The sequence below is a fragment of the Falco cherrug genome, chromosome 6 (assembly GCF_023634085.1).
Source record: "Falco cherrug isolate bFalChe1 chromosome 6, bFalChe1.pri, whole genome shotgun sequence".
NCBI classification, from domain to species: domain Eukaryota; kingdom Metazoa; phylum Chordata; class Aves; order Falconiformes; family Falconidae; genus Falco; species Falco cherrug.
The window spans coordinates 15570336-15586260 of record NC_073702.1 but is presented as its reverse complement, the minus strand read 5'-3'; the positions used below and the strand labels follow the sequence as shown (position 1 = coordinate 15586260).

Below are 15925 nucleotides of genomic sequence, written 5' to 3'. Positions count from 1 at the left end.
CATGCCAGAGCTACATTCCAAGTCCAGTTTTCTGCTCCTAAAGCATCTCCACTCTCAAATTGTTTTAATCATTTTCCTGGGTTCCTGCAGAGGCCCTACCTAATTATGAGTGCTGGTGGCTCCAGTGGGACAACTTGCTCACACATACTAAGCAAATTAAAATAGAAGGGAACTGGGAACAAGATATTTTAAAATCTAAACTTTGCTTCCTTAGCAGCAGAATACCAGAATATGAATGTACTGATCTTAGTTTATTTTTACCAGCTGTTCCTAGAGCAGCACAAGAACAAGACTGTAGGAGTGACTTGTTTTTAATTATATGTTCTACATGCACTCCAACTGTGGCAAGAAAAGTGTTAAATAATGAAAATATATAAGCAAAAGGCTTTTCTGAGTGCCAAATGGCACATGAAGAATCCCAAGGAAGCAAAAATTCTCAGTTGCTTAGAGGTTTTGTGGATATCTTTTCATTGATACTTGAATTCAATTTAATATGATATACTCCATCATAATTCTAGTCCTTTATTCTTATGAAAGTGAGACTAAATTATATGGATTTCATGTTTTTTCCAGCATAATTTCTACTACTTGAAGATGTCCAAAAGTGGTATATTTTAAACATTTCAACAAGATGTTCCAAGGATACTAGCTGATGTGTACATGTACTACTACTATGATTGCTTTTGATAACATTGTTTGGCCCTTTAACTTAGTATTCAAGTAATTATTTAGGTTATATTATTTTAGAAATGCTAGTGAATTCTTAGTAAAATATGAGTCAAAGGCCCTTCGACCTCTTCTCATGTACATGTGGGATTATGAAGCGCAGTATCCAGCCTTTCACTACTTACTGCATTAATTACAATCAGTTCAGAGTCACAAATAAGAATAAGTGGTAGATATCATAAAAAACATTTTAAAATAACCACACTTTATTTGGAGGAAATGTAGAACAACAGATTCTTATTTTAGAATTCTTTCTTACTGAAGTATCATGAGCTAGAAGAAAACCCCAGGCATTCTGTTGATCAGGTACTCTGTAGATAAAACACTCTTACCTGCCCTTGGAATACAAAAATCAAGCCCATGGAATTGTCTTGTGAGTATAAATTAATCTCTGGAAGGTGCTCTGAAACAAGCTTCAGTTCTCAACCAAATAATGTAGTCAAATATAATCAAAAAAGCAGATTTAAAAAGCACCAGTCTCCCTTCATGAATCAAGGTTAGGATTAAACTTTCTTGTGACCCTACACATTTCCAAAACCAACAACATTATCTTATACCACTAAATGCATTTAAATTCTGAAAAAAAGATTACTTGGAGTAGATAATGACAGACAAAATAACACCAAAATTACCTCTGTTTTCTCTAACAAAAACATTTTAAAACCCAGATATGCTATCATGTGCTGAAAAAATACAATGAAGCTATAATATTCAAGAACTTAATCTAAGTCAAGGCCTGTCATAAGATTATTGACATTGTTTTCACCTGATCAGACTGAAAGTACTGCACAGATAATCCCTCTCAAGATAGTATGACTTCTGAACCTAATCAGCAGGAAGTACCTGAAATGTACGTTTGAAAAAGGTTCAATACAAACCTGAGCGGGGAGGAAAGGGTTTTTAAAATTATCTTTTTATTTTTATTTTTTTAAATCCCAAGACAAACATACTGAATGGTCTGGGACCAAGAGATGCAAAAGTGACAATGAACCAACTGTGGATCAAATAGAAAGAAAAAAATCTGAGCATTTTATGTGGACCCGTTTATCTTCCTCAAAATACTTGGAAAATACTATGAAAGGGCTTCAGAATTCCTATTACATACTCATTGTATCAACCATATGTAGGTTGGGTTGAACGGTCTTTTGAAAGTCCCCCTGAGCCCAATGATAGCTTTATTAATAATTTGCTAATTTATATAGTGTTTGTTGTTGCAGCAGCCAGTTACTTCAATTAAGAAGACTGAAATACAAAGGAAGGTAGGTGGGCATCCTTTCAGATAGTAAACTGTTTCCTGAAGCCCTGATTCCTGTGGCAGTCTGCCCAGGATAGAACTGAATTACAACTCCCAGCACCCCTCTCATTTCCAATGAGTTGTTTTAATTTTAAACCAAGGGTTTGAAGACAGAAAGGTACCGCAGATAACACACAATTCAAGGGCTATCCCAAAGGGTATTTTTCATACTAATTTCAGGAAGAAGCCTGCAGGGTTGTTCATGTAATTGATTCACACATAATTCAAGAAAAGTTAAACCATCCACTATACTACTGGGTAAAATATCACACACATCATAGCTGAAGCTGGCAGTGCTGCCCACAGTTAAGCAAGCCTGACACCGATTACTGGACACTTTTTGTTACTTGCTATTTCCAGTTTCACCACCACAATAATTCAAACATCCTACGCCAGATCCCTAAAACAAGAACACTCCAAACGGTACTGGATTTTTGTCTTTCCTCCCACCCATTCCACAGCAAGTGTGCAACAGGCATTAAAACTCCTTATTGTTTTTGATGTTTGTGGCATTTTGCTATAGTAGGAGCTATTTTTTCCTTCCTTATTCTTCAGTTATTCTGCTTTTTCTTCCTCCATATCAGTCCTATTCTCCAGTCTGTACATGAGTTTTGTTCAGACTGCTTAAAGCAAGCGGAGGGAATGGTAGAGGAGTAGGGTTCACATCATAATGTTCACAGTACAGGAGTAAACACAACTTCATGATCTTTTTATGTTTCTTACTTGCACTTGTACACATTACTTGGAATGGAAACAGCTGCTGAAGGGTAAGAAAGGGAGTTATGTCTGTCTTTTGAAGCACTTCAATGTAAAAGAGGTAATCAGCTGAAAAAAAGTCCTTTCCCTGGACACCCTCAGAAGAAATTTGTTTCAAATATGGCACTTCTTTTTGCAGGATCACAACTATATCCGACATCAGCTTGCTTTACTGTAGTCTTACATGACGCATGGAAACCTTTGTGATCTTGGCAACACTAAAAATCCTGATTTTAACTGTTTGCAATTTTCCTGACACTGATTCCATCAACAGCTCCTCCTGATGGCCAATGCTGGAATCAGAAGCAAGTGCAAGGTAGCTACCCTCACACTGTTTGGAATAAGTTCCCGAGAAGAAGGGGGAAAGTAATTTAATTTAATTCAGAAGATTAATTTGTGAAAAAAGAAAGGATGCTGCAGCACCTAAAACTTGAAAAAAGGAGGCTAGAGTGAACACAAGCTGGGAAAGAAGAAGTGGATAATGCAGAAAATTGGATTTTTCAGACTGCTGATAAAACAACAGGGCCTAAACAAATTACCAAACATGTGAGCCACAGAAACAGTCTTTGTGCAGGTAGCAGCCCACTGCAGAAGTAAGCTGATGTGAATTATTTTAGCATTCAATGAAAGGTTTAATCTAAACCGTAATATATTTGAGCTCTCATGGGACCAATACTCTTTCATATCTTCATCACTGACACAGATAGTGGGATGAGTGCACCCTCAGCAAGTTTGCAGATCATACCAAGCTGAGTGCTGCAGCTGATTTGCTTGAGAGAAGGGATATCATCCAGAGGCACCCCAGCAGGCTCAGAGTGGGTCCATGCAAATCTCATTAAGTTCAACAAGGCCAAGTGGAAGGTCCTGCCCCTGGCTTGGAGAAACTCTTGGTATCAATACAGGCTGCGGACAAAGGGATTGGAAGCAGCCCTGAGGAGAAAAAGACTTGGGGATATTGGTAGATAAAAAACCATGATGTGAGCCAAAAATGTGCTTTCGCAGCCCATGAAGTCAATTGTTTCCTGGGATGCATAACAAGAAGTGTGGCCACAGCAGGTCAAAGGTCAAGGAGTGATTCTCCCCTTCTACTCTGCTCTTGTGAGAATCCACCTGGAGTACTGCATCCAGATCTAAGGTCCCCAGCACAAGAAAGGCATGAACCAGTTCAGCCAGGTCCAGGAAAGGGTACTGAGTACGATCACAGGACTGGAACACCTCTCCTATGAGGAAAGGCTGAGAGAGTTGGGGGTGATTAGCCTGGAGAAGAGAGGGCTCCGGGAAGACCTTATAGTGGCCTTTCAATATATAAAGGTGGCTTATAAGAAAGAAGGAGAAAGACTTTTTACCAGGGCTTGTAGTGACAAGGGCAATGTTTTTAAACTGAAAGAGTGTAGATTTACATTAGATTTTAGGAAGAAATTCTTTGCTGTGAGAGTGGTGAGACACTGGAGCAGGTTGCCCAGGAAGTTATGGATACCCCATCCCTGAAGTGTTCAAGGCGCGGCTGGATGGTGGTTTGAGCACATAATACAGTGAAAGATGTCCCTGGCCCATGGCACAGGGTTGGAGTAGATGATCTTTAAAGGTCCCTTCCAAACTCAAAATATTCTGTGTTTCTGTGATCATGACTCTAATTATTGTATCTCATTTGGAGATTTTATGTGTTAACATGTTTGTATGCCTCAAGAGTTATTGTAACTTCACCATTTAGTTGCAGGAGAGAAACTGATCACATATGACGATCATTTCAGATTCTGGAAAACAATGCCAGCAATCAATGCAAACGTTTGCTTAAATTACAACAGTATTTCCTGGATGTCCATGGGATGTTTGCCTTCTTAATCCTGTTCAATACTGTTCAGTAATGAAATTCCCTAACTATTAACAGAAGGACACAAAGGATCAGCAGGTGGAAACTGAGCCACAGATTGGAAGTAATACATTTGTTTCTTAATCTTCATTTTGTAAGAAATGAAATTAGTTTCACTTCTTATAATATATTATAAAGCTATTGAATCATTACAAACAACTAAGAATGACCATTCTTGCCTTAAGATTAGCAGGTGGGTTTCGTTAAGCAAAATTATTATGCTTGAGCTTCAATTTTGGCTATCAATTAAAATCTAGATATTTAACACATGACTGTATAGGGAAGACATTCTTAAATATTATTCATTCTTAAGTATGCTTATAAAATATTCTCTTAGCATTCAGTAATTCTACAAATGTAGCAATCAAATAGGGACTTAGATAATAATTGTGAGTTGATATGTTTATTAGATGTAGTAGAGCACAATGTGTACAATGTATAAAGTAGCTTAATTTTAAGAGTTTCACTACATTACAAGTACATAAGCTATAATACCACAGGTATTTAGTCAGAAGTTTTAAACAGTCAGAGAATGATGATGATGATGGATCATAGGAAATTTCTTTGGAGATATGTCTGTACACACATATTGTAAAAACTGTCATCTAAATTTGATTGCCTATTAATGTTCTGTTTGAGTACACAACACAGGAGTACATGCATATCCATAAACATAATGATTTTAAACTTTTTAGGGTCAGTTTACGTTAGAAGTTTCCACATATAATTCTGAAAAGCACTAGAAGGTAAGTTTCTAGATAAAAAGTCCTGAAGTTAAACAGCAAACGGTTTAAGGCAACAATAGTTTTGAGCACTAGATTGAGCATCAAATCCAATTGAGTTCACATACTGCACATTAGCAACAACATGGCCCTAAAATCTTAGCAAATCAATGTGTATTAAGTAAAGCAGTTATATGACAGTATTCACACTAACCTGCAATGAAAAGATCTTCCAGGTCCATCAACGCATACACCTCCATTGTAACAGAGAACTGAGTTAAGCGTAGGCTCACTGCAAACATCAACATCAACTTCACAAAACCTTCCAGTGTAGCCACTCAGGCAAGTACACACAAATGCATTCACTGCGTCTTGACAAGAACCTCCATTAATGCAGGGAGCAGATTCACATTCCTGAGGAGAGAAATAATAATACATGGGCTACACAGCTTAAAACGCATTACTTACTCATTTCAACAGCAAGTGCAAGAGAATGAATATGGACGTTAGAAAAAGTATCTTGGACTTTTTTTTTATTGTCTGATAAACAACAGTCTCTAATTTGGGGCATTTTTTGTTTATACAGAGATCCTTTGTTAACAATTCATATTCACTCTTGAAACTATGCTTGTTCTTACTAATCAGTCTTGAAGAAATGCAAGTATAATTTTTTATAAGCAGTCTTACAGCCATAAGTATGTGCTTCTCACTCGTGGTTCTTTTATTAAAATTCTGAAGCATATTTTTGGGCCACAGTTTATACTATTATTCCTTTTAAGTTTTTATAGTAGGGCCTATTGCAGTGAAAAAAGCCACATTAGTAAGACAATTTTGGACAGAATAAAAAATCGCTTCTATTAACCAACGCACACAAGCCTTTTATCGGTACTTCCTGATAAATGCTTTCTTATTACCAATTACTACATAATATTGCAAATAAAAACATGTAGAAATGTTTGTGTTCACCTAACAATTACCTCCAATAAAGCTAATGTGAAAGTCATCAAATTCAAACCATGCAAAGTAGCAGCAAATGAATGTTTCTCCAGAATTACAGGAGAGTTTATTTAGTGCAATTGCCAGTGCCAAAAATGTGGTTTTGCCCTTGAGCACAGAAACCTAGTTTTTGCCTGTATCCCAAAGGAGTTTTATTTTGCTGCTGCCACTAAAACAGTCTAGCTAAATCCAGTATTTTAAATTTACTCTCACACTCCTGTAACTTTAGAAGGTTTAATTCTTTAAGGCTATCCAAGGGCACTCAGATTTCCTGCAGGTACTACAGTTGCTTTGACAGAATGTAAATTCAGATATCAATGGGGAATTGTAAGAAAACAACTTATTTTCCTATAAGCTCTCCAGCTGGGTGTATATAGGATGATTTATTAGTGAGCATTACATAAACTAATTGAATTATACATCCCAGAGGAAGATAGGGATAGTTCCGCAGACTGCCAAAAAATCTGTGTCTAGGTTCTAGAAACAGTCCTTTGCTCTGTTCACAGAAATCCACAATATTTGCTTGGCAGTTACTGAGAATAAATACCAAGTTTAAATGGTGACAAATAATCCAAGCTAGAAGACTGAATGCTGTTCATCTGCAGATACATACGGGTCACTGCAATTTTTTGCCATTAGAATCAGATGTTTGCCAGTAGCAGAAAAGTAACGTATTTTGCAGTACCTCACTGATTATGAGGCCAGTTTGTCAGTTTGTCTGTTTAATTTTTCTCTTTCCTCTCTTCTCCTCAGTCCCATTTCTGGGAGAAAGGAGGTATACAGTGCTGTGAGCAAAAGGGAAGCTCTGTTACAGTCACTATACAATACACTCACACGATTCCTGAAGTTGGAACCTTTATGGCAACTAAAAATCTGTAGATCATGTTACAGAGCAGCAATGTACACTCTGACCTTGATCAGCAATCCAGACCTGAAGCCAAAGGTAAGTGACTTCCACTTCCTAGTGAAATCAAAGGGGAACAAACTTCCTTAAGAATTGCCAGTCGTTTTAGATTATGAATGTTTCAGGCACTGGCTTATGACATTCTTAATTCCTTCCTCTATTCTCTGCTATTTCCTCACCTAAAATCATGCTGCATTGTCATCTTAGTTGTGTCAAAATAATAGATTAAAATACTTGTTAAAAAACCCAAAACAACATCATCAAAAACAGACCAAAACCCCTCTTGAAAATATTTTTGGAAAGCCAGTTTGCTAATTTGTTTCTCAGTGCATGACCCGACATCAGTTATTCAGGTGTAACCTGGAAACTATTATGGAGGGGAGAACTATCTGAATATGACAACATGGGAAATTCTTAAGTCAGCATTGATAATTAGGAGGAACAGAAATCATCGAAGTCTGACTGAAAGTTTTAAAATCTATCTATATAGAAAAAAAACACAAAACAGGATAGGTTGAAAAGTAATCTGTATTTAAGAAGTAAGAATGCATCGCCTTTCTGCACAAGCCCTTTTGATAAGGCTTTTTAGAATGCTGTTTTCTAAATATATTTAGCTTGAACTAATAATGAATGCTTGTGGAAGCAGGAGCAATTGTCTTCAGAAATTTGTCCTTCATTAGTGTGACATCACTTCTTTTGAATAGCCTTTTGCAGTAATAGAGAGAAGAAGGTACCCATGATGCACGGCCTTAAGATTCCAAATGCCACAGTGGACACCAGTGTATTCAACCAAAGTAGGCAGAGATCAGTATTCCATTTTGGCAGACAGGGTATTTGCAAGTTGACTGAACGCGCTGGCAGCACAAAAGGACCTTATAGGTGGGACTTCTATCATTTTAATATTCACATCTGACAAGAAATAAATTAAAAAGCTTCAATGGAAGGTGAAGAAGTAAGTATGAATGTACTAGGATCAGGAGTAGCTAACGCAGCTAGTGGCTCCTAAACAAAACTGCCAATACACCTATGCACAGCATCACCTACTCGAAGATGAAATCTATGTGCATAGAGCAAGTACTTCATTACATTACAACATTTATTCCCATAACAACTTTGTGTAACTTCTACTAACAATTTGCTCGCAATGAATGCTTAAAAAAACACAAAAACACACACAAAGAACAAAATAACAAAATGAAACTCCCTCCAAAAAGCACAAAGTTACTTTTGGTTCCTTGTTGGGGTTCTCGGCAAAATATTAATTTAGAAAGCAGAGGAAGTGCCGAGATCTCCACATACCACTGAGCAGTCGTGACACTGAAAGACTGAGGGGCAGTGACAGCTTTTGTCTCTGACATTTTTTCTGATTTCTCAGGACCTTCTAGAAACAGTGAGTACTCTTTTTTTTATTATTCCGTCACTTGTTTTATTATCCCCTCAGATTTCTTTATTTCTTTCCAGCAATACTTTCATTTTTAGTCTCCTCTGAGAACACAGAAAATCTTGCCCTTTGACTGTGGCCTCTCTGGCTCACTCGGGGTGTGCGCAGGAGACACAAGGCTTTCCTGCTCCTGCAGCCCTGTACAGGCTCTATGTGTGAGCTTCTCCCAGCTCAGCATCAGCCTGACCTCACAGGCCTCCCGCACTCTCACCCAAGCAGTAACACACTATTCAAGCCTTGCAGATTGCTTCCTTTAAGAAAATAAATTGAGATAATTCAGATATCTTTCTGGTGCAATCCTGTTAAAATAGCTTTACATGGCAAGGTTTTGTTGCCGGGGGTGGGGGCTGCAGGGGCAGCCTCTGTGAGGAGGGGCTGGAGGTGCCCTGTGCTGGACACGGACAGTTCCAGTTGGCTTCAGTGGACCCACCAAAGGGCACAGCTGACCCCAGCAGCCAAGAAGGTGGCACCTCTGGGAAAGTGTATTTAAGAAAGAGTAAAAAAGATTGTGCAGCAGAACATTAAGAGGGAGGAGTGATGAAAAAGTGTAGAAAAACACCCCTGCAGACACAAATGTCAAAAAAGGAGGGGGAGGTGGTGCTCCAGGCAACATCTACCAGAGATTCCCCTGAAGCCCCTGGTGATAACTATTGTGAAGCTGGTTGGCTCCTCCCAGCCTATGGAGGACCACAGGAGAGCAGATACCCACACTGCCGTATGTGAACACCATGCCAGAGGAGGTGGATGTGCCCTGAAGGAAGCTGCAGCCCATGCAGACCCATGCTGGACCAGGCTCCTGGCATGACCTGCAGCCCGTGAAGACAAGCCTGCACAGCAGCACGTTTCCCAGCAGGCTGGGAGAAAAGTGTGTTTCTCGTTGACAGTAAATTAATCATTCCCAAGCTGAGTCTGTTTGGCCTGTGACAATAAATGGCAACCATGACTAATCTCCCTGTCCTTATCTTGACTCACAAGCTTTTCTTATTTCCTCCCCCGATCTTGACCATGGGGAGTGCAAGAGCAGCTGGGTGGGTGCCTGGCAGCCAGACAAATTTATCTCACCACACCTGTTTTATTCATAGCCTGTAAAACTTTCTTTTCTGTTACCAGAGCAAGTAACCTGTCCAAACTGAGCTGTATTGCCTAGATTTCTCTGTGGCCATCATTGACCTCTCTCCCCTTTCTGTTTTCTAGTTCGTTCCCTTCCCAGGCAGCTTCAGACAAATCAGGGCTATAGTGATCCATCTCCAAGGAAAACAGGCCAGAAGAGCTGCTACTCAGGCCTCATGTTGCCAGATTCTTCCTGCGCTAAAAGGGTTTGTTCATTCTACTGTCACCAAAAAAAAACAAAAACCAACAAACAAAAAAAAAGGTAAGTGCCTTTTATTAACTTCCGTTGGGGTGCTCTGCTCATTCCTCGCACATCGTCACGTCTGTAAACGATACCCAGCACTCACACTTTACAGCATACCAATACTCCCCAGCTCATGTTTTAAAACACAAACAGCTTCAGTAAGCTCACTTAGATATAAATTACTTAAGAAAACAGAAAGTATACAATTCTGATTATTTGTATAGAGTTTTTATCAACTTCACCAGTCTGACACACTTTATCCTCATCCAAATATCTATGACTTTTCTTATATCTGACCTCCTTAAAGTAGGAGGGCTCCCTTTCAGCAGGCTTTTATTTCCTGAGTGCTTTTTTCTGTGAAGCGCATACTTTTCCCATTTTGATCTAACAAGGAATCCTTTGAGCTTGCAATGTGTTGTTAACAGGGAATGACCTTGGAAAAAGATCTGAAAGTTACAGGACAAGCTATGAACATGAACTCCCATTGCAATGCTATGGAAAAAATTGCTAATGCTACCCTTAAGTTTTCAGAGAGGGGAACCATGACTTACACTTACCAGGTGATCATTCCTCTTTTTATGGCTAGGGGAAACTGATATATTCTACTAAGTTCTAGAATCTGTTTATTATAAAGGATGTTGAAAAACTGGGAATACACAAAGATTTAGGTATTAGATCAAATGCTTCACAGTAAGATAAATCTAAAAAAAAAACCAACAGAATTTTTAGGATAGATTCTTATTTCAAATACATTATTACATCATGTATCTCATTTTCACATGATACTGCCAAAACCAAATAATATATGTGGGTTAAAGATTATTAGACATATTCAGGGAGTACAGGACTGTTCCTAGCTATTAAAAGCAATAATCACTGTGAGCTATTTGCTACAAGAAGTTCCAGAACACTCAATATGCTTTAGGCAAACATAAGTTCAATGTGAGTATTAGCTTCCATTGGGCTGTAACTGAAACGAATATACAGGCTTCTGTCAGAAGTACAGAATGGTGAATTTCTGGCTTCATTTTTACTAAATTAGTGTTATGGTATATGTAAGTCCTCATAGATTTTCTTAGCATAGCAAGACAATTTAAAAGTAAAGTAAAAAAAAGTGAAAGAATATTAAGATTTCTAGTTATACAGCTGTTTTAAGGGTAGACTTTGTTAAGAATCCTTGGTTCAAAAAATGCAAAACAAGATCCACTACATTTACTTGAGTGCAATAACTTGTTATTTCTTGTTCTCTGAATGTCACGGCGTAGTAAATCTTGTTTGTACTAGGAAGGGGATGACTATCCCTTAAGAGAGCCCACCTGGCACAACACAGTCCACTGGTTCCTCTGGCAGGGAATCACTCCAAGTTCTGGACCCTAGCAATGACCTAGAAAGGCACAGCACTTTGCTCATGGCAATACTGCTCCCTTATCCAAGTCTGTGGGTCCATACTGACATCTGTCTTTGGAAATGAGGTCAATCTGCCCAAGAAATCTGAACTTTCTACTCATTGCACTGTATCATTTCCAAAGTCACAATCCACAGCTCGAAATAATTATGAAAGGACATGTTTTAGAAAGTTAATACAAATAGTGAAAATACACTATTTAAAAAAAAATGTCAGTTCAACACTGTTCCTTTAACCAAAATCTAGAAGTGCCTTTTAGAAGGTAGGATTTTGTTTTCCTTTTTCTACACAAAGGACTATTTTTCATTAGTCCTCCTTGGAAAATCTTATTAAGATAAAAACCACCATAAATGTAATTCTAACAACACTTCAAAATATATTTCTATAAAACAGATTCAAGGGAAAAAAATGTGTTTGTAGATGTACTTTAAGTCAATTTTTGTTTTATATCAAAAAAGGTAATTAAAAAGTAGACTAATTCTGAACATAAATAACTCAAGCAAATCCACTATGAGGGGGAAAAAAATCCACCAGAAATATGCATCAGCTATTTACAAATCTATCTTTTGACATACTTTATGTATGTGGTGCATTATACAGTCTAATCTCCTGTGAATACTTACAATATAAAGCCCTATTTAATTTCTTTGTAGGCAACTATGAAGTGATTAATTGTAAGGGAAGACTTGATGCAGAAAAAGATAGTGGCCTTAACCATCAATTCAGAGAGCAGAAGCAAGCATCCTGGTATTTGTGAGAAAACTGGATTCCATGTGAAAGTCACTGACTTGCAGAAGGCAAAACCAAACAGAGATTTAAAACTTGAATTATATGGAGTTGAAAAGAAAGAGTTAGGAAAGGAATTCAAAGACAGATACTGCACCAAAGAAGAGAGATACTTTCAAGAGTCATGCTTCCAGTCATTTAATGATAGGACTAAGGGAAAAATTATTCTCAGGTCAAAAGTGTAGTTTTTTGTGACAAACATGAACCATGTGTTCACAGGATTAGAATAAAAAAAGCAGGCAGAAAGGAAATCAATGTTGTAAATAAACGTCTAAATTTGCAGTATTACTTCATAGGAAAAGTACAATTTAACATTCTGATAAGATTCCATAGTTATGCAAAACAGACATGGTTCAGTGCATTAGTTGGAAACTATGTATATGCATTTCAGTTCCTTTAAAAAATACTTTACTACAGTTTAATTTCTTTAATTTATCATGAGTGCAACCATCTGATGTAATTACAACTGCTTTTTAAGAGACCAAAAGGCCCAGGTTTCCTTTGCTAAGTTTAAAAAAGCACTTAAGTTTAAACTGTGTGGTTTGATTTTATGGACTTTTCCATTGTCATGGGAGTTCGATGTGCATTCTTACTTTGGGATAAATCTCAATAGTATTGCTACCATGTATAAAAGTCAGAGATTTAAATTAAGAATTGATATGAATGTTCCAGATGTCTAATTCTATTTTATATTTAGCAAATCTATAAAAAAGTGTATCCTTCTAACCAGTAAAATGATTACTCTTTTTTTCTGTAATTTTTTTAATATTATCACATATTTATACTGTTTAATTAGTAACTTCCCAAAGCTTTTTCATTTGTTGGATTAAATATACATGCAACATTGTGTGGAATGAACTGAGAAAACTTATTTCCATATTTTAGAATGTTGGTTTTATCCTGTGTCATTCAATTCAAAGTGAGTTCAACAAGACCAGGATATTTAACTTTTAAATTTTGGATTACGAACAAAAGGAGAAGAGAAAAATAATAAAAATAAATCTATTGTTTAGACCACAATACCAGAGCAGGAACATACTGAATCAGAACCGTGCTCCATCTGGCCCGGTATTCTGTCTATAATAGTGGGGGAGAGAAAGCCACTTTAGGAAAATCACGTGAACATTGACATTTTCTACAGTCTTTGTCCCATGTATCCTTCCAGCAAGTAGAACTGTCTAACCAGACATGACAAACAGTACTCCCCTGACTGTTTAATTTATCATTCATTTATGGACCTGTTGTCCATGACTTGCCTAATTTTTCTCAACCTACTAAGGGATCATCTGCCTCTCCAGCCTTCTGTGGCAGCAAGCTGCAGAGGTTCTTTGCTTCCTGCGAAAGCAAATACTTTTAATTCTTAAAAATGTTTCTCAGATTATTTTCATAATGTCCCTCAACTCTTTAACTACAGGATTTGATGAAGAAATTTTCCATTTAGCTACCACTGCCATAGTTTTTTAAGCCTTAATTACATTCCCCTCAGCTTTCTCCTTTTCAAACAGAATAGTTTCAGCCATTTAAATCTCTCCTTACAAGGCAACTAATTAATATCTTTCTTGTTGCCCTTTGTAGATTCTCTAACTCTACTACATTATCCCTGAGATGCAAGTTCTAGAGCTGTGTACGGTACCCAACACGTGAGCCCATTCGTGTTTTACACACCACTGAATACATGCCCTCTGTCTTGTTACCTGTATTCTTCCTGATCATGCCCAGCATTTTTTTTCTCCTGTTCTGCACTGTGATGGCACATTAAGACCACAGTTTCAGAAAACTGTCAATGATTGCACCAAATCTTCTTTCCTGAATTGTAACTGACAGTTCAGAATTCAGCTGTAGGTAAGTCCTGGGCTATTTTTCCCTAGATTATTATCTCACACTGCAGTTTATCCACCACCTTTTCACGTCTCCGTTCTGTGAGGTCCTTCTGGCATTCCTCAAATGCGAACAATTCACTGAGCTTCTCTTGCTATGACCTTGCCCTGTCTGAGTGCCTATTTTACACCTTTGTCATCAAGTAATTCCACCAGTTCCCTACTTGGCTTCCTGGTTTTGATAGATGTGAAGAGCTTTATATACCTTAGAGTATCCTTTACCAGGCACTTTTCAATTTGTGTTTTAGCTTTTTGAACTTCTTGCCAAAACTTGAACTAATGTGTTTTATGGACTCTTCTGTTCTTTCCATTTGTTAAAAAGCCAAATTTTCCCTGTGGCAGCCTTTAGTTTCCTTCTCAAGTCATTCAGGGGCTTTGGAACACTTTGTGTTCTTGACTTGTAGCACACATTTTACCTGGGCTTTTAACATATTATTTATTAGCCCCTAGTCTTCTTGTAAGTTCCTTGTGGTTTTAACTTACTCCTTTTAAGTTATTTGACAATGCACCTCATTCTTACACAGTTTACTGAAATTGAATGTCTATCTGCTGGATTTATTTGGCACGTTCTCTCACGCTACAGTCATAAAACCAGCTGTATTATAGTCACTAATAGACATCATCTCTGTCATTAACACCTCTTGAACCAGATGCTGGTCTTTTCAGAGCCACACTGGACATCAGTCATGTCCAGATTTTAAGATCTGCCATTCTTAAATAGTGCTCTTCTACACTTGCCAGCATTTCCCAAGCATCTAGTTTAAAGATTCCTCTACAACCATTTTAATCTCCATTCAATAGCTCAGTACCATGATGATAAGGGAGCAATCCATTCTTGTACAGGTTCCTCCAGTTCCAAAAGCTTTTCCACTTTCAAATGCATTTGAATTGCTCTTGTCTATACCCCCATATTACTCAAGTGCTGGCACTGAATCTCTGCCTGCCTCTCAGGTCTCATGTGGAACTGGCAGACTTTCAAAGAAAGCTAAATGCCTATCCTAGACTTCAGTTTCCTGCCCAGCCTGAATATATAAACTCAGGAACATCCCTCCTACACTTTCCTTTATTACTGGTTACCAACACAGGTCACAATTATGGGCTCCATTCCAGTATACTGAAGTAACGGGTCTAGAAATATTGTGAGATCCACAACCTTTCCAGATGTTACCTTGTATCCAAGGCTTCTTTGATGTCAGAAATGCAGTTACCTATGTACCTAATAATTGAATAGTCCCAGTTTTTAAGATACTTTCTGTTGCTACAGCATCACTGATACAAGAGCATATTGTGGTATCACTTGACAGGCTTTTCTTATGTAAAAGATCAGAAATATGCCTATCGGTGGAATGTCTTGAGGGCTTACCACTTTGGAGGTGAAACTTCTCTGCAACGTTCTTGTAGATCTCATCCATTTCTCTACTTCTCCAATATCTAGTCTCTATTTTTCTATTACTTCTCCATTTAATAAAATCTCTGATTCAGTCACTCTTACTTAAACTTACTACGTCAGAGCCAGAAGGTCCGAAGTATTACGCACACAGAAATTTTCCTATGCATGGGTAAACACAGATGATGTTGTGCTTTGCAGAATAAAGCAGGTATCTCCCTCTCCTGCTCTTAGATTTACCTATCTGCATCTTCAGCATAAGCCACATTATTTTTTGCAAGCCTACACTAGTTTAGTTTCTTTCAAGAAACTACTTACCTTACTCAACCCACTTTAGCTAGCAATAAGTAAAAACACTCCAAAGTGTGAAGAAGTTCCAGACAGGCAAAACCAAGAGCATCCAGCTC

The 15925-nt window shown here is 37.8% G+C and overlaps 1 protein-coding gene across 1 annotated transcript in view; it reads right to left on the bottom strand.

Moving 5' to 3' along the window:
• The window catches only part of EYS (eyes shut homolog), an 873960-nt gene that overhangs the window by 464892 nt on the left and 393143 nt on the right, over nucleotides 1–15925 (bottom strand). The window contains exon 28 of the mRNA XM_027809136.2: nucleotides 5583–5782. Within this exon, the coding sequence (XP_027664937.2) occupies nucleotides 5583–5782 (200 nt within the window). The remainder of the gene's footprint in view (nucleotides 1–5582; nucleotides 5783–15925) is intronic.